General features: G+C 40.3%; 1 protein-coding gene across 3 annotated transcripts in view; it reads right to left on the bottom strand.

Moving 5' to 3' along the window:
* The window catches only part of LOC120515622 (protein Jumonji-like), a 269,278-nt gene that overhangs the window by 15,684 nt on the left and 233,088 nt on the right, over positions 1–20,506 (bottom strand). For all 3 annotated transcript variants that reach the window (XM_039736756.1, XM_039736757.1, XM_039736754.1), the window contains 6 exons: positions 18,670–18,762; positions 13,661–13,779; positions 10,932–11,002; positions 8,957–9,071; positions 2,496–2,601; positions 892–1,074 (listed from right to left, as the gene is read on the bottom strand). In XM_039736756.1, coding sequence (XP_039592690.1) covers positions 892–1,074; positions 2,496–2,601; positions 8,957–9,071; positions 10,932–11,002; positions 13,661–13,779; positions 18,670–18,762 — 687 coding nt within the window. The remainder of the gene's footprint in view (positions 1–891; positions 1,075–2,495; positions 2,602–8,956; positions 9,072–10,931; positions 11,003–13,660; positions 13,780–18,669; positions 18,763–20,506) is intronic.

Below are 20,506 nucleotides of genomic sequence, written 5' to 3'. Positions count from 1 at the left end.
GTGCGTGCCCTGTGGTGGGTTGGCACCCTGCCTAGGGTTCATTTCCTGCCTTGTGCCCTGTGTTGGCTCCAGCAGACTCCCGTGACCCTGTAGTTAGGATGTAGTGGGTTGGATAATGGATGGATGTGCCTTCTGGTTTAAGACCATTAAGGCCTGCACTCTCTTCTATATTATGATCTACACAACTGATACATTAACAACAATTCATTAATAAATAGTATTAGAGGTCAAGAATAACACTACGCATCTACATAAACTTGAACGCACAGCTCATATTCGCTTGTGGGTGCTGCTGTACAACGTAACGCTGCCGCAGAGCTCCAGGAGTCTGAGATTGAATCTCAGTGATTGTGTTCGTTTCCGTCTTCGAGTAATTAGACAAATGTATTGTGAGGAAGCACCCAGTAACAGACTGGTGACTGTTCAAGGATTGATTTCTGTGTTACCCTCAAAGGTGCCAGGATATGTTTTGCAATGCCCACCCCATAAAAGCGGGTTTGAAAATGGATTGATGGTTTGCTAAAAACATCAAGAGCAAAGAACACTGTTTAATACATTATTAATATTATACTTTAAATCAAGAAGTAAGTTTATTGCAATCATGAAGAGGTCTATTCATTTTTTACATGTAAAGGTTTCCCAGTGTTGTTTCTTGTCCTAGTGTGTGTATAGAAACACAGGGAGCTCCAGTTTCTGTATTACATTTTATGCCTGAAGGGGCCTGAGTTTCCTCAAAAGCCTGCATATTGTAATCTTTTTAGTCAGCCAATAAAAGATGACATTTTTTTGGACTTCTCAGCTAATTACTTAAAAATACTAAAAAAGGCGATCAAATATAAATAAAAAAAAGGAAATGTTGCTGCAGGGCTTTATTAAAGGAGGCCTCCGTACCTTAGCAGCCTCGTATCCTAGGCTCATCCACTGGATGGTAGCAAAGTGCACAGTTTCAGAAACACTGTAACCACAGCATAACTTGGACACAAATGTTCCTGGAAAACAGACAATGAACTGGCCGCTCTTCTGGACAGTACGATGCACCTGGATCCCTTCTCGAGAAAGCACCTCTGGAGAGATCTAGATGTTGGGTTCAAAAAAAATAATAATAATAAATAAATAAACGAATAAGAGAGACCACAGAGTCATAGAAATGTGAAAACCAGAAAGCCACGTTTCTCAACAATAGAGAATGGAGTATTTAATTCTGATATGCGGTGTCTAAATGCAGTCCATCCACTTGAAAGTCATCACCATTCTCTGGATCTCAAAAGAAACGTACGTTGATTTGTTTTCAATCCTATTTTTTTGTAAAAATTGATCTATTTGTATGGAATGATTACAATAAAATCTATATTTATTCATTTAAATATGAATTTCTATATAAAATATTAGGGTCCAAAATAAATAATTAGTCAAAGGTCTATTTCTACAGCATAAAACTTGCATATGTATTCAAGTCTTTGTGCCAATCTTCCCAACAGATCCTCGGTTACGATGAGCTCAGGCCATTGTAGGACCTCTTGTTCTGTTTTGAGCCACTCCAGCGTTGCCTTGGCCTTGTGGTCGAGGTCATCGTCTTCTCCTAAGCCTTTCGCAGGTTCTCTCCACGTGTTGCCCTGTGTTTCGTTCCACTCATTCGCCGCCAGTCTTAACATGACTCACAGTCCCTGTACACGAAAGGCATTATGCTGCCACTGCCATACTTAACTGTGGGGACGGGAAGGTGAGACAGTAGGGGTGGGGTGGGGGGTCCCTCACCTCGGAGGTACAAAAGGCCACACTGTTGTTCTAAATCAGGGATGCTAACTTGGTAAGTAAACTGCACCCGTACTCGTACACTTACCGCCGGTAATCATATGAGAGAAGTGGGGAAATGCTGGCCCACTTCAGGCACTGCTGTCTTGTTTTACCCGTCACTTTGGTGGTCTGCTCTTCACTCTGTTTTTTAACTGTGTTCACAGCCTGGCTAGTAACCCCAACAGAGAGGGATTTTTATACACAGAAAATGTGACCGTTACTCCGATTGGTCACTGGATGAAACAAATTATTTGACGATTGTCTAAATGAGGGTCAGATGTGTTATGTTTGGGAACGCTTTGCGACTAAGATTTTGGAGATGAAGGGTTTGAGTACTTACGCAAGAGGCGTTCATCATTTTTTAAAAACAGACTTTTGACAAATTGTTTTCATTGGCTTTAAAAATAAAGTGGTAGAGCATTTAGATTGCCAATAAAAACAGCAATCTGAGGAATATGTGGATGTATTCTTTTGAAATCTTGAGAATGGTGAAGACTTTTAAGCGGACCGCAAGGCTTTGTAATACTGGGAAAATTTGAGCAATTCTTTTTACTACTGTAGAAGGCGACACTGCCCGTCACTTTTCAATCGTTTCTTACAGTCAAAGACACCCACAGAGTTGTCAATTTATTTGGTTCTTCTGTATGTAAACGTAACACATACGAATTCTAAAATCACAATCACAGAACTGACGTTCTTACCATGATGTTGCTTTCAAGCATTTCCAGTCCTGGAGTTCCATTGGCTTGCAGCAAAGTATGCACGACTTTGTCAAGTTTGTTCTTCTCCTTAGCAGGAATGCTATACCTTTGAAAGTAGGGGTTCAAAAAAGCAAGAGTAAGACAACTTGGAAGATGCTGATAAACAACATCAGCACCAAATGACTAAAGTCCTTACAATGTGCTCTAACGTCAAGGCACAGTCGTACTGCCTGCAACATACAAACCAGGCTAAAGAACACACAGCCTTCTCCAGGACTAATCTCATTTCAGATTTATTCAGTGTGGTTGTAATCACATTTTTAAGGATAACAAGCAGCCCATAATGCCAACACAGCAATATCAGAGTATGAAGCAGCTATACAACCAACTCCATTATTGCTCTGGGAATGCTGGAATATTGAGCCCTAACGCTCTCTCTGGTGTACTGCGGGACCTTTGAAACCAGCAGTCGCAGCTCACCGACAAGTCCTGTAAGTGGCTGGAAGAAACGCTAGCTTTACAGTCTTTATTTAAAAACTCAAAAATGACAGCAGTGGAGAGAACCTTCCAAGAAGGACGAGATGATCATTGTTAGGTCCAAACTACAATAAAAAACAAACCAAGAAAGATTCCTGAAGAAGAAGCCGCCTGACAAAGCAGGCTGTGCAAGAATCCCAGGTTGGTTTGACATAAGCCATCTGCCGGGAGCCTGGCCCAACATTTAAAGTTTAACGCATATCTTAAAGAGTTTGAGAAAGTCTTAATCAAATGACCGGAGTCTTACTTGGTGTTAAGCAGCAGAACAATAATATATGAAACAGTTTACTCACAAATACTCCATCCCCCTTTGATGAAACTTCAAGAGACTTGAATCATTTCAGCATGGCAGACAATACCCTAAACTCCTACTCCATAATTTCTTACCTTAGGCAAGTGAAATTCTAATAGTTTACCAAATTTTTTAGACAGAGACAATTGTATAACAAAAAGCACAAATAGGAAAAGCTCAATTTACAGAATTGTTGGTTGGTTTAGATTATAGTTAATAAAAAAAAAAAAAAACCCAAACAGCACAAAAAGGTTTTCCAACTATATTTTCCAAATCATATACAAGTTCCCCCTACAATCCCTAAACTTGCTTTGCCAACCACACTCTTATTTGTTGTATTTTATATTTTTCATCTTCTTCTGTGTCTTCCTAATATAGGAAAAAGCAAATAAGTAAACATCAGAATACAGCTTGAGACACATGGATATGTTAAAATGAACAAGTCATTAGGGTTAGGGTATTTTACGCAAATCTTTCTGTCAAACGAGAGATAAATGACTAACGCCCCATTGCACAACACGGCGAATTGTGCCAAATGCACCACAAGCCTACGCTTATCCTAAAGAAGACGTACTTTATAACAGGTGATGTGAGACCAACATGACACTGAGGCTAGCGGGGTGGGTGTGTGTGTGTGTGCGCGAGGTTGTACCCTACAAGCTGCTGGGGTCGCTCCCAAGAGCTCACTGCTGCTCGGAATCCTTTTAAAAAGCTGGCTGTGAAACTAAACAAGTGGCTGTGGATGCTACATTAGCATAATATACTGAGATGATGAGAACTCGCTTAGGTTTGGAGGGACAATTACTAACAGAGTGTTTGATAAACGAGAAACAAAGGATGGCATGCTAAAATATCCTTTGAAGGTTTTATTATTGTGGTTATGTTTACCCCAATGCAGTATGGACACGAGATTGATCGTTAAAGGATACGTTTGGTTATTTTTTCTGTGCAAATCAAAGTTGTTTCTTCACAATCATGGTATAGATTAAATTGGCACATAAAATTGTGTTTTAAAATAAAGCATTTATTACAAATTAAAAAAACAAAAAACCAAAAAGCACCGATACTGTTCTTCCATTGATTTTAAAATGGCGATGGAAGTACCAGAGCCCAAAGGTGAAAACAAAAAGCCCTTAAAACTCATGGAGTACATCCCGTCTTTGAAGCAGCCAAGGTTTGACTTTAAGAGAAGGTATCTTGTGTGTTTTCAGCGTGTGACAACACAAGTCATCACAGCTTCGTGGTACTATTTGACGGAGCTCAGGACACGTTTCCTGCTCGCAGTGGCTGGTGTTTAGACATTTCCAAAGGCACGCCTCCAATATGCCAGGTTTCCACAGCTTCGGGCTGAATATAATGTCAACGCAGCTCGGTTTCTCGTTGTGATTCTCCACCATGGCTAGTAACAAATGATGCTCTGTAACAAAGTGCACCGAGTGTTTGATATCGCGACAAGAGCAGTCAGGACGCCCTAAAATCATTTGATATGAGTAAGCATCTGCTGTAATTCAAAAGCATGTGCCAGCGCCGGCAACACAGGATTACCCAAGTCCTTAATAGTTCAAAATGAATTACATGACGACATTTACTTTTCACCTAATATATTCTGTTTTAAACAGAATAGCCATGGCTATCAAGATGGAAGTGATGTGTAGTTCGGGAGGAGCGGGAGAAGAATCAGGGATGTTAGGAGTAAGATAGGGGGGCGGGGTGTTGAGTGATCGGTTATTTTCTTGAGAACCATTTTGGGATTAGATACTGAGGTCCGAAAGCTTGGATTGATACCAAAGTCAAATTTCAGCACTGATTTAACATGAAAACACATAACAAAAAGTGTGAACTTCACTGATAACTGCAATGCATTTTGTTTTTCAAAGGGTTAGATTTTGAAAGTGCCAACATCGATACCAAATTAACAGGGCCAATCAACACATGGCATCATACACTCTGTGGGATTTGTTTTGCACGTACGATAAAACGGAGAACATTCAACGGGCAGATTATGTGATGGAGCCAAACCACAACGACACAGCCTGAAATTTCACAAACCAATTGTCACATTTTTATAGCACCTGCACAGTCGCTTTTGCTGGCAATACAAGAAAAGAGTAAAAAGCTTTTGAGTGAGTAAACAGAAGTTTCACTGCCTATTCCTACTGGTAGACTGACTGAGACATTAACTCAAGTCCATAATATTATTCTTTAGTTGTTCACAGAGCAGACATAGCAATTCCCATCTGGCCATCAACATTTAATAACACCAATAACGGCGCTTGCTGATGACTTTTCCAACCAAAACCGCACAACTGGAGACCAAGGATTGCCACAAATGATTAAGGAAGTGAAATGCACAGCCCGTCTCCTTTAAAAATGACCAAATTTCATGAAGATGCTTTCCTTTTCCCCCCATCTTAAAATGACATGAATACCCTGCTTGGCAATACATGTGTGCAATCTCAAGTCGAGGATCGATACTTCGCAATACCCTAGGCGTTGAAAAATGTACATACGTGTTAAACTTTAAGGCATTCTTTTCAAGTTCAGACCCCGGCCCCTTCAACCCCATTTTAAAATGCAAGAACAGGCCAAGCATTCCATGTTTCACATTAAAACACAATTTCATGTGGCAAATTAACATCGTCAAGAAATAACTTTGACTTGAAAATGACCAAACCAATCTGTTAAGAGAAGATAACCAAGGACAGGCTGCATAAAGTCTTACTGGACACCTGAAAACAGTTATACATTATTTCATAGGCTTATACAACTTAAAACCATCCAAGGATTTTCAAGAAGTTCAAGAATTTAGAAGAATATTCCATGGATTGGTTTTCGGTTTTTAATAAATGGCAGTAGCATATACTGTACGCCCGTATGTTGGCTCTGCTGCTCACTCAGGGTAATCGCCCTTACTTTCGATAATGAAGACACTTGCCTTGAGCTTTCCAACAGGTTTCCACGATAATTTAAAGAAATGCACATTAATGAAGTGACTAACATTCTGTTTGGTCAGAACTTGCATATCAACAATGCTAATTTCTTTTAATAAAAAAAAAAACCTGTAGACCACTCAACAAGCTATATAAACAAAAAAAGACCCTCTTACTACGTAGCAATATGCATCATTTGATACATATATATAGTATGTTTGCACACACACACAGATTAATTACTGATGTAACACTGGCATAACATTTTCCAATTGGAAAGATGATGTCAACTCATTGACAGATAACCAGAGACAGCGTAAAAGCTTTTAAACTCACGTACTTTTAAATGCATTTCTTCAGCATTCACACAATGTGATGGTCACCAACAAAACAACTGGTGCCAATACCCGTTTGGTTTTTCTACAATACAGAAAATACAATAACACTTTCTCTATAAGATATACAGCAACAGGGTGAGGCCTACTGTACGAATCTACCAATTTGAAAAGAAGACGACTTCTACAGAAACAACAGGACTGCAGAGAAGCACCAGCACGACTCTCAGTCAAGCACCCAAATCACACAAATGCCACTGGCATACACAGCCAATCCTCAGCTTTCACAAGGGCAACACTGCTAGCAGGTGGCATGAAAGCCAAAGATGCCAATGTTAGTACTGATCCTATGGGAAATAGGGGGTTAGGTGTCTGTGAACACCAAAACCTGAGATTGCTCAAAAAGCACTTTTCTGCATAGTATTCTTTAGGACAAAACATTTCTGTTAATATCCACTTTTCATTACACAGTAACCAAGAAACCACCATTAAAATACATTTGGTAACAAGCAAAATGTTTCTCCCGCTAGTCATTCCCTAGAATTCTGTCAACTTTTGTGCTAACATCTCAATTAAAAAAAAAAAAAATCTGGTGTGGTCTTGACATCACCTCCGACACTATATGGCTGGCAGATGGAGTTGGAGACTGTGAAGGACGTGCCGACTTGAAATAATCCATCAGCGAGGTCTGCTCTGTGGACTGTGTGAGATCCTCAAGGGTCTCAGAGTATGGGAGCACAGTAGAGGCGAGCGGACATTTAACCTTCAGGCGAAGATTGATTATGGGATCAGTAGCTTCAATATGTCTAGCCATTCTCTACTCTCCTCCTTTTTGCAGTATTAATGAACCATAATTTGTTCAAACCAAACACCAGTTCTAATCCTGACTATTTTATTGATTTTGCAAGTAGCAATATAATGTGCAGAATGTTTAATATTGAGGACTTCATTTGCATGACAACTCCTAAAAATGCTCAGACCCTGTCAAATCCTTACCTGCTGTGTTTATTTACACATTATAGCCCTCAAAGTGTAAAGAACATTTGAAAAAATCCTGAACAATTATTAACATTTAATTAGTGAGTCACTTGGTTTGTGTAAGTTATCAGCCCCTTAGAATAACTGTTATCACCTTCCAGTTTAGACCTCAGGATAATTGTGCCCCCCTCAAAAACACATCCATTGCGGTGGTCCTGATAACTTCAACATACATCAATCTGTTCCACAGTAGTTCTCCGCTAGTATAAAGAAGTCACTTCTGAGGCGGAGACACGGCGGGATTGTGACTGACCACCAGCAGTTACCACAGTGCAAATCTGAGAACTGAGATGGTTTGTGGTGCGAGTCCAGAGTCATACTAGGCTACATCTTAATTTAGTCTACTTCACTTTTAATTCTCGGTATTTAACTCAAACATCGCTCCAGTTCATATATTGGTTTTATAATTTTTACAAGAGTGTGTTAAATTCCACAGAAGAAAACCCCTAAATTACACCAACGGTCAATAGACTATTAAACACAGGGCTAGAAACTGTTGATACAACTCCAAAAGTAATGGAAAAAATTCAGATTCTCACAGAATTGTGCCTCTTTTGAGCACAGAAATGTACATCTGAGGGCATGAAGTCTTGCCTCAAGATGAATGCTTCATTATATTCATTAGACATCTATATCAAAAATTTGGAGCAATTCTATGTACACAGCACACACTGCCGAGACTCCCAAGTCCCAATTTGAAACACTCTGCAGTGTGAGTGTGGTTCATTTTAATAGGAGGGCAAGAATATTTTGTTATAATGTATCAAAGTGTTAAATCATCATATACAAAAACTAAAAGGAATAAACAGAAGAGAAGTACAAATGTAGAAACAAAGATTACCAATTAGACTTCAAGGAGCATAAAGTATGAAGCATATTAAAATTTACATTAAGGAGGAGACGCACAGCTCTTCCATTTACAACATTCTCCTTAGGGAAGAATATGATTGCTTACTTTTAGTCTCTAAAATGAGCCTTGACTATTGCTTAAAAATGTAGAATAGCTCTACGTATGTACATACTAACATACACACACAAGAAATGGCAGGCAGTTACACCATATATGCCATAAAGGTTTGTGGTGTTGCTATCATTATGTATTCATGGCCAATATGTCTCTCTGTATATCTAAATCTCTCTCTCTATATCTTGTATCTATACATCTCCCTCTCTCGCTCTCTCCAAGAAGACTCCAAAGGGCTACGCACGGGGGACACAGAATCAGTCTAAATCATTTATAGTCGAACATCCATGTAGTAAGTACATAAAGCCAAGTTAGTTTAACTAGCAGCCTACCCAAAACTCAGTTGAAGACATTCAAATACCTACCAAATGCAGTCAGCACCAGTGTGTAAGTAATCAATGTATGGAAGGCGATTTTGGTCTCGAGACCAGCATGAGGTAGAAAAGACCATACCAATGTTTAGCCAGGGAATGGTCACTCCTGCAAAAAAGTTACGACAGAACACTGTTAATGCTTTAAACACATCAATTGCAAAGGTCAGTGCAGGTTTGGGCATCATTTATTTATTTTCTGAACTGTTTTTCTTGCTAAAAGTAATTTATTAATAGTCCTTACCTGAGTGGATTAAAGGTAACCCACTGGTTTCACCTACTATGGTGTAAAAGCATCACAATTAAGTCAGATTACAAGACTTGACAGACTAGTAAAGAAGAATTTACAGCCATCCAAGTGTGTGTGTGTGTGTGTGTGTGTGTGTGTTGTTTATATACACACACTGTACATATATATATATATATATATAAATAGTTTTTACCGTCAAATAATGCAAAGAGTACGCGACACGTGTTTTGCCCTAATTCTGGGCTCATCAGACGTACACACTCACTGCACCCCTTCTCGAGAATCGAGCCCAGAATTAGGGTGAAACACGTGTCGCATACTCTTTGTATAATTTGACAATAAAACTATTCAAGCATTCTATGATCTGCTTCTCTCTTTACAATTGCACCAAGTTTGTTTGCCACAGCTGAATACGAGGGAGACCCAAACTGTTAAAAATATTACATTTACTATTCTCCCCTTGAAAACACCTCCTCAGATACAATCCGCCTGTCCCAGTGCATATCTTCCGCTCAGACACAAATCCTGTACTCACTTTTCGTTACCATATCTAGAACCTGCTGTGCTTTTTGGATTTCTTTCCATGGTAGCAGGTCTTCTTCCCTTTAGTATAAATTTGAATTTTGAGATCAAAAAGCAGTCAGAGGAAGCACAATCTGGTGAATCCAATGAGTGTAAAACATTGGCTTTGCTCAAAAACTCTTGAGTGACAACGTGGGGTGTGTGAAGGTGTGCCATCACGGTGCAATACCCAGTTTTCTTTGGATTTTTTTTCCTGATCATTTTCCGTAGATGTCTCACCAGTGATTAACTGTGCATGGAACAAACTCTTTATGAACAAGTCTATTAATGTTGAAAAATGTGATCATCATCATTATCATTTGAAAAATCTGCTACGCTAGTTTGGCCAAAAAAACCACCCAAGTCCCATGCATGAAAGTCAAATTAATTCTAGAAATACACACTTGATCAGCTCAGCATGATGCTACTTTAAGGACTGATTGACCAAACTGTACACCTATGATAACTAGCAGCATATTCGAGAACTACACGTTATTCCTGTGCTAGGAACCGATTGCAGAGTCTTTGGGTCCCATCTCGCACATACATGGACAAACGTCTTAAGAGCAACAGCCAAATCATATTCAGTAATGTCTAAAACTTTTACGTTTGACCTCTTTACAATAATTCAAAAATTAAAACTTATCTGTTAATTATTGCAAAATATTTTAATTAAACAACTTGCTGATGACTGATGTAAGAAGCTTTGCTTCAAGCACAACAAAAAACAGTTAATGACAACTAAAGCCCTTTACCCTCCACACATTTACTGTACCAGTGTACTGGTTTAGACTTTTCAAAATGCACATGAGATTTGAAAGGTCTTATTTTGTGGAGGGGATGGCACAATGGTGGTGTAAGGAGCCCAGGGTTTGTGTCCCGGTCATCCCTGCGTGAAGTCTGCATGTTCTTCCTCCCACAGTCCAAAGACATGCAGGTCAGGTGAAATGGCGATCCTAAATTGGCCCTGCAATGGACTGGCGTTCTGTCTGGGGGTTTGTTCTTGCCTTGAATCCCATGCTAGCCAGGAGACGCTCCGGCCCACCAGCCCCTCTCCTGCATGACTCTGGCCTTGGATTAAGCGGGTTAGAAAATGAAGTGACGTCTTGCAGCCGAGTTTGAATGAATAAATTCAAAGAAAAGGGAAGAAAATCTTACCAGGCACAGCACCAAGGTGTCGCAGGATGGATCCTGTATTATTAGGAAGGACAGTAAGGTTCCATCCATGCCTGTAAGAAGCAGAATAATTAACTTTACAAATACAAGATATGTCTTGAAGTTACAAAGCTGTTTATATTTATAGCTAAGGCCAACAAAAAGTTGAAAACAAAAAGACTAAAATGCTTTAATTTCTTGTAACTGATGTTTCAATTGTCTATTTAAGAGTAAATAAAAAAAAGAAAAAGAAAAGCATACATTTCCAGAAGAACGCGGCAGGCAAACCCTGCACAGCCCGATATGCACCCATCAATTGCCTTAAATAAACTTTTACTGCATAAAGTAATCTTTCTCAAGAGACATCTCCGTGCTCTGCCTCAGAGTATAAAACAGATGTTTTCTGATGGCGGCTTTGACCTCAGCCAAGATAAAACAGCCACCCCCTTTAGCACAGCTAAGTCAGTTCATGGAGTGCTATGCTATCAAAATACCGCCTGCGACATTTTCTTGGATTTGACAAGGAAATCTCCTGATATTTTTTGGGGTACAATTAATTATGAGAGTAAATGTCCTTTTATTGCTGATTATAACATTTTAATTCATAATATCTGAAAGAGGCAAAAAAAAAAAAAAAAAAACTCTTTCAGCAGGTTTGAACGGGGAAACGCAGTTTAATGGAGAAAAGTGCAAAGTGTACACATGGGCAAAAGGAACATCAATCATAAGTACAAGATGGGAGACACTGAGTGCAGAAAGCAAGGAGATCAGAGTTTATGTTGACGCAGCACTTGTTTCATTTAGGCATTTCACAAAAAACAGTGACATATAAACGTAGGAACATGAGGATGAGGCCATATGATGCACTAGTGAGACCTCATCTGAGTGTGTACTCCTGGGCACCAGGCTACAAGAAAGGCAAAGCGGCACAAAGCCGTGCAGAGGGGAGCATTCAGGTGCATCCCAGGACTTAAGGACATGTCTGACTGTGACAGACTCAGAGAATGAAACCAGGTTAGTGGTGAGCAGAGGAGGCAAGTGTAGAAACCTAATCCACGTCTTGAAAACCCTCAAAGGCATTGATAGACACAGCAGATCCAGAAGAGCTCTTGGACACCAGTGGGAATTAAGGGGAGCTGCATTTAGGACTGAAACCAGGAAGCACTTGTTTATGCAAAGAGTTGTGGGAATCTGGACCAAACTACCAAGACATGGAGTTGAAGAAGAAACAACCTCGACCACCTTTAGGAAGTTTCTGGATGAGATACTAGGGCAGCTTAGTTATGTTTAGCTTTATTATGTGCTCGTGTTCTATCAGCAGTCTCTGTAGATGTTTAAAAAGGGTAAATACAGGGAAGCATTAAATGCCCTGTAAAAAAGCAATTAAAATGGTAACAAAACAAAAAGCCCGCTTTTAACGGCTTTATACAGAAGTCTTTTTGGCCGCACACCAAGCTGTTGACCTCTTAGAGACCAATAGGCCTTATTTATATTAATTGTCTAGAATTTTTCATCCATAATAATACAACAGACAGGACAAAGCTAACAAAATTCAAACCTGATGTTTAAAGACAGCCTCCCTTGCCTCAGCCCTCCTAACCTTTCTGGTTGTTCCAAGAAGGCTCTAACATTAGGCACACACACCACTTGCTTTCAGGCAGACTTGATCCTCAAGTGTCAGTTCTACAGTCTACCAGAGGAACATAAAATACATTTCATTTAAAGACCAAAGCAGTCAAGGAGTTGGCTGCTGAATCAGAGTGGACTGTACAATGCCGCTCCGACCATCTGTAGAGAAGTTCATAATGGGTGCCAGCATGAAAGAAAATATATAGTGGACAGAAACTCACAGGTTAGGCAATAACAAGCATGCCACACAAAACAAAGGAACTCTGCCAACATACCTTTCCGCTCTCGTGTCATTGCATTACTTAATTGAACTCAGCTAACAGTTAATAACAATAATACTTTACATTTATATAGCAATCTTTCTCACTACTCAAAGCGCTTTCCATAGTGAGTGGGGAGCCATTTCAACCACCACTAATGTGCAGCATCCACCTGGATGATGTGATGGCAGCCATTTGTGCGTCTGTACGCTCACCACACATGAGCTATTAGATGGTGAAGTGGTGAGAGATAGTTAGCTAATTAGAGACAAGGGATGATTAAGGGGGACAAAATTACTACGCCATGGTGGGCAGTTTAGCTAGGACATCAGAATACACCCTACTCTTTACCAAGGACGCCCAGGGATGCTTAGTGACCACAGAGAGCGAGGACCTCGGTTTTATGTCTTATATGAAGGATGGCGCCATTTTTAAGAGCAGTGTGTCCCAGTCACTGCACTGGTACCTACATTCAGATCACAGGGTAAGCGCCCCCTGCTGGCCTCTCCAGCATTAACCCCAGCTTTTCCTAGTTGGTCTCCCATCTAACATGTGGAGCTTCGGGTGGATGACCTCCTCTGAAGTGCATGTGGTAGTTAGCTCATTGTCATACTGAAAAACCAAGAATTGCTGAATTAAATGCAATAACTGCTACTACAGTAGTGTTGACACCAACAAACAAGTTGATAAATACACCCAATATTCTTATCATCTTGTGATCTGTTTTATTGTTGAATCTCAGTCTTATTTAAATAGGAACCTCGGTCATCCTTCAAATTTAAACAGAAGCACAGCAAACCATCCTACAAAATGTTACTTTTATGTATCATCAAGGAGACTTACTTTGAAAATGGCTCTGACTTTCCCACAGGGAAACCGCTTCCATGTGTTGTCGTATCCACTTTGCCATAATGTACAGCCACATGGCAATCTTTATGTTCCACTATCCTCCAGTACTCTTGCTGAAAGAAAGAAAAAAAAAAGTGAGAACACAAAGTTAAATTCTCATTTCACATTTTAGAAATCGGCTTTATGGAGGTAAGATTATTTCAAAAAGAAATCATTTCAAAACAGAAAATGAGCTCCAAGGCCAGCATCTAAAGCAGGGGTCCTCAGTCACAGTCCTGGAGGGCCGCAGTGACTGCAGGTTTTTGTTCTCACCCGGCTGCTTCATTAGAAAGCAATTCTTGCCAATACAGTATTCCCTCCTCGATCGTGGGGGTTGCGTTCCAGAACCCTCCGCGATAGATGAAAATCCGCGAAGTAGAAACCATATGTTTGTATGGTTATTTTTATATATTTGAAGCCCTTATAAACTCTCCCACACTGTTAACATTATTAGAGCCCTCTAGATATGAAATAACACCCTTTAGTCAAAAGTTTAAACTGCTCCATGACAAGACAGAGATGACAGGTCTTTCTCACAATTAAAAGAATGCAAACATATCTCCTCTTCAAAGGAGCACCGTGAGGAGCAGAGAATGTCAGAGTGAGAGAGAGAAAAGCAAGCAATCAAAAAATCAATACGTGCTTTTAAGTATGCCGAAGCACCGTGATAAGGCGGCATTTTGTAGAGGAGCGTCCGTATCCTCTAGGCAAACAGCCTCTGTGCAAACAGCCCCTCCGTCAGGCAGAGATTAAGAGAGACCGAGAAAATCAAACAATCAAGCACCGCGCGGGAAGAATATCGTATATCATTGAGGAGTTTTATTTAATAAGTAATACATGCTGTGATTGGGTAGCTTCTAAGCCATCCGCCAATAGCGTCCCTTGTATGAAATCAACTGGGCAAACAAACTGAGGAAGCATGTACCATAAATTAAAAGACACATTTGTCCGCAGAAATCCGCGAACCAGCAAAAAATCTGTGATATATATTTAGATGTGCTTACATTTAAAATCCGCGATGGAGTGAAGCCGTGAAAGTCGAAGCGCGATATAGCGAGGGATTACTGTTATTTAATTTCATGGCTTATTAGTGCTTTAACGCTGCTATGTCAGCTCATTATCATATCCTAGATTTTCTTCCCCTTAATTTCTAAGGATATCATCCAAATGATCTGAAGGCTAAAATGGAGGAGTGATTCTCAGTCCTTCACTTTCCTTCTAAGTATTTAATTAAACCCAATAGTGCCTGATAAATACACACAGAGGTTTAAAGGGTAACAAGCTAAATGGAGAAATGCTGGTCTCTTTTGTCATTTGCATGTTATTGTTAATTAGGAGCAATTAAAAACCAAGAACACAGCTGTTTAAGACTAAAACAAGCAATACGGGTTCAAAATCGCAACGAGCAAAACAACTAAATTGAAGCAGAAGTGTTACTTGAGCAGTAAGTGCTTCGGGTTGGAGCAAAAACCTGCAGCCACTGCGGCCCTCCAGGACCGGGATTGAGGACCCCTGGTCTAAAGCAACTATTGACATTAAAATGTGATACATTATAAATACATAAAAAAAAAATTGAGGGTGCATGTACATGACTTTTTATAAAGTATATGGGGGGGAGGGGCAGAAAAGAATTCCAGAATCGGCCCTAAACACAGGAGTAGGGTGTAGTTTTTGAATTTACCGCTAAGTATTGTAATCAGTTTATCGGTTAATCAATCCACTGATGGCATCATGTCGAGTTGATCTAATGCACATTTATGCCATTTATTCTACAATTATGCATGTCACTTTGGCAATTTTTTTCTTCCAAGCCACCAAGGCAGGGTTTCAGGGGACAAGAATGATGATGGTTTCAACACTGACAGATTTGTCACTCATGACCAGACTGTTAATCAGGGACATTACATTGAACTGCTGAGAGACAACTACTGTACACGGAAGCATTACAAGGGACACACACAAAACTGCCTTTTGCACTACGATGCATTACGCTGCTGAAATAGGTCACTGCTACTGGAGAATACCATTGTCATGAAGGGGTACACATGTTCTGGAACAATCTGTAAGTGGTACGTATCAAAGGTAACATCACCAATGAACATCAGGACCCAAGGTTTCCCAGCAGAACACTGCCCAGCACATCACACTGAATCTGACGGCTTGCCTTCTCCCCATGGTGCATCCTGCTGCCATCTCTTTCCCAGGTAAATGACACACATGCACATGGCCGTTCGTATGATTTCATCAGACAAGGCCACCTTCTTCCATTGCTTCACATTTTCAATTCTGATGCTCACCTGCCCATTGTAGATGCTTTTGGCGGTGGAGAGGGACCAGCATGAGCACTCTGGTCTATGGCTACACAGTAAGCTGCGATGCACTGTGTGTTCAGACATCTTTCTCTCATGGCCAGCATTCAGTTTTGCAGCAATTTGTGCTACAGCAGCTCTTCAGTACACTCCAAATCGTAACCTTAGATCTTCAAATGAGGGTCTGCTTAGAATTCCAAGAGCTAAACTTAAAAGAAGAGGTGAGGCCGGCGGCCTTCTGCTGTTATGCACCTCAAATCTGGAATCGCTTACCGACAGAAATTCGCCAGGCTCATACGGTGGAGCACTTTAAAAAAACGGCGAAAAACCTGTTATTGTAACATGGCTTTCTCAAAGCTTCATTTTAGTGTAACCCTGATATTCTGTATATGCATTTAATATTTTTTCCATGGCTCTGCAATCCTTACTAACCCTTTCTTTCTCTGCTGTTCTTTTTCTGGTTTTCTGTGGTGGTGACCTGCGCCCTCACCACCTGATCAAAGCTCCGTGATGTCCCTACATTAGTGGAATAAAGGCCAGAGGTCCTCATGACCATCATCATCTAATTCTTCCATGTGAACCCTGAATACAACGAGGACTGATTGAGGTCATTGATGTTAGGTAGAATGCCTAGTGGTGGCTGGGAGGTCTCGTGGCCTCAGAACCCCTGCAGATTTTGTTTTTTTTTTTTTGGTTTGTTTTTTCTGTCCTCCCTGGCCTTTGAACCTTACTTTATACTTTGTTAATTATTATTGCCTAATTTTATTTTTCTGTGGTGGGCTGGCACCCTGCCCGGGATCTGTTCCATCCTTGCGCCGTGTGCTGGCTGGGATTGGCTCCAGCAGACCTCAGTGACCCTGTGTTAGGATATAGTGGGTTGGACAATAACTGACCGACTGACCATTTTCTTTTTATATTTTTCCTTTCTTTTCTTCACTTTCTTCGGTTTTTCTTCTTCTTGTAAAGCACTTTGGGCTACACCCTTTGTATAAAAAAGTGCTCTAAAAATAAATGTTCTTGCTGTTGTTCTGCTGAATCAGACCAGTCAGGCTAGGCTTCTCTCCCCAAGTACATCAAGAAGTCTTGGTAAGCACTACATACCAGTAACAGCCCCACAAGAACTTCTGCTGCCAGCCTTCTAGCCCTTGTCAAAGTCGCTCAGACCCAACACATCATCTTCAAGAACTGCCCGTTCACTTTGCTGCCTAATACATCCCACCCATGACAGATGCCATTGTAACGAGATAATCAATTTTATTCACTTCACCTGTCAGTGATTTTAATGCTATGGCTGACTAGAGTACACATAAAATATTTACCAAAAAAAGCCCGCATCACCAAGTTAAATGTTAAGGGAATACCCTGCCTTTGAAGTGGCTAAGCTTCTGTTTTAGGAAATGACACCCTCCATATTGTGAAGGTACATTTGGAAATAACTTGTCACAGCGTTTTTGGCACTATCCCGAGGGTAGGATACAGCGATGGCCTTGGGTGAAGTGTTCATGTAAACAGCCATCCATTTAAAAGCTGCTGTGGAGCCAAGTGGAAACACTGGAGGGTAGAATATTCTGAATAATCCAGAGGTAAAATACGTGTTAGCAGCTTTTGTGAATGACACAGCCTTCTGGTTGAAATGGTAAGGAGATTCACATGCTGCATGTGCTATTTGAATATGAAAAGAAAAAATGGAGCACATAGAAGACTCAATATTCATTATACGGCTTGTAGCACTTGGACGGGATGAGGTCAGCACTACAGCAATGGGGTGTTGCTAACAAGATCAATGCAAGATATATGTTCACAGTTTAATTGTTCAAAAATGGAAATAAAGTCTCCAGAAATCCAGGACTGCTGATGGTTAGAAATTCATCCAAATTAGTGAGCATAAAGCTTGCAGCCTCACGCCTAAAACAACTTTGGAAGCACAAAATCCCATTCTCTGCAGCCAAGACTCGCGTCCACAGTCAGCACTTTATTTCCTTTTCCATAAACGCCTCACCAGAACTACTTTTTAGTTATCACTTGTATCTTATCTTCCATCTGCTGCCACCCTCTTTCTTTATGCTTTGGCCGATGCAGGTCCTGTCACTGCATACTCTTGTCTTACATGGAGACGAGCAGCCTTGGGGACGCCAGTGTGCACACAAGCAAGTGATGGACGAGTTACCTCAGGGGTAACAGTAAAAGACTGCTACTTTAAATCTTGAAGCGTCAGTCTAGTGACAGGAATACTTCTTTGGATTCATTTCTGGGTCCCAGGTGGAGAGCACGCAGAAGTCTGGCCTTGATGCAAAGTAATGCAAAATTCATCTCAAACTCAGAAAGAGTTCAGAAGTTCAAGGATCAGGCAGCAAGTCAGCTAATCCACGTATTGCTGAGCAGTCCTCATTGTTTTACATAACGGAAAATACAGATGACAATAAATGCCATCCCACCCTTTATTAAAGTGTTTTATTTTATTTTTTTTTTAAGAATAAGAAATAACATTCTGGAATGCTTTACAATTTTTCACTTCATTTTGAACATTCAAATTGTAATATGCATGTCAAAAGTCCTCAAAATGAGGGTGTGAATGTGACAGCCTTAACTCAGACTCACGAAGGAAACCTGTAGAAATGGACGCCTAATTCGAATTTAAAAAGGGTGCAGACTTACCTCAACTTCAGCTGCCTCGGGCTCCTTATTAAAGCACATGTTCATAGTATTTCTAGCCGTCCTGTAGAACGTGGTTAACGACACAGACCTTCCCTGTAAAGTAACAGATCAAAAATAAAGTGGGACACACCTGGCTGCATAGAACAGAACAAACTACTTAGCTGAAGAAAATCACGTTTCAAATCACGAGGATTAATAAATTCAATGATCATTAACAAGCTCAACATAAAATACAGCCAGTTGACGCATACAATACTCATGCCATTCAAGCCTGTTAACAATAAGGAATGAATTAACAAGAACATTTATCTTAGGTAGAATACCCAGTGGAGGCTGGGTGGTCTTTTGGCCTTGGAACCCCTGCAGATTTTGTTTCTGGAGGGTATTTTTTTTTTTTGTTTTTAGTGTCCTCCTGGCCATGCGACCAGATCACCAGCCTCGAGACTTGCATGTATTACGTGTAAACCTCTAAAGATTTAGAGTACTACATGTAATACTTTACATTTCCTTACATTAAATTTCATTTCAGCACAAATCTGCCCAGGCCAGCATGCCGTCCAAGTCCCTCTGTGATGACTCAACACTTCCTAAGATTATCCGTCAATCCACCTACCTTAGCATCATCTGCAAATGAAACCAGCTTGTTGTTGATATTTCTATTCAGATCATTTATGAAAATTAAAAACAGAAGCGGCCCAAGCACGGACTACTCTTAGTTCTGGTAAGGTTCATTATGCCATACCCCTAGTTTGCTACCTTATTAATAGATTTGTGAAAGCCAACATAAATAATGTCATATGTACCAGTTTGTTGCTTCCTCACAGAATCCCAGCATGCTAGTAAAACACAATCTTCAGCATCTGAACTCATGCGGATTGTGTATTTTAATATTGTCTTTCTATAATGGAGCTGTTTGAGCTCCTGGTAGCTTTTCTATAATTGAGCTCTAAAACCTTGGTAAACAAATGTAAATAATTTCCTCATAAAGTAAAAGCAAAATTTAAAATCTACTGCACTTTGTGTAAAAAGATGAATACGACCCGATGCTGCACACATTACCACTGGAGCACTTTGAATGTCTTTGCAATTTTGTATTTAGCACTTTTAAAAGTGAAAATAACTCGTGTGTACTGCTGCTCAGGGGGACGCTGGTATACTTTCAGTTAGCCTGGATGGATTAAGACCCTCCACAGGCTCCTGGGTAACAGGGAGCTGATCATACTTTTAACAATGCAGTGCGCAGACCCCAATCTTGTGCTTGGTGTGTGGAGACTATCATTTCATAACCCATGGGGGATTGGGGGGTTTGGAGTAGCCCTTAGACATTTTGGTGCAAGGAGACTCTCTTTTCATCATGCCATTAGGTGGATTGGTGAAAAGGCCCCTTGCTTGCCATCACAGACCCCTAGGCACGCACCCAGAATGCCCTGATGGTAGATTCTGTAAGGTCAAAGCAAATGATAAGGTTTACTACAACGCTTGATACATCATTTTGCAAGGAGAACCAAGTCCAGCTGACTTTTGCAAGATACGTCATCACTCTGTTACTTGGCTTCAGCACTGATCGGTTTGTGAAATTCCTTTAAAGTGAATTTTGATTTAAAAATGCATGTGTATTGTTTTTAGGCAATATAAACACAGTGATGAAAATACAGACAAATGAATAAATATTTCACGTTAACACAATAAAACAAAAATGGAGAACTTGGCTAATGCAGGCATGGACTCCCACTGTTAAATGAAACTGCAGTTCACTCAGTTTAAGGGACTCTGGGCCAAATGATACATACAAGACGTAAAACTATATCAAGTTCTTTATTTTGGTTTTACTGTGTAT

The sequence above is a fragment of the Polypterus senegalus genome, chromosome 15 (genome assembly GCF_016835505.1).
Source record: "Polypterus senegalus isolate Bchr_013 chromosome 15, ASM1683550v1, whole genome shotgun sequence".
Taxonomy (NCBI): domain Eukaryota; kingdom Metazoa; phylum Chordata; class Cladistia; order Polypteriformes; family Polypteridae; genus Polypterus; species Polypterus senegalus.
This window is presented reverse-complemented; position numbering and strand designations above follow the sequence as displayed.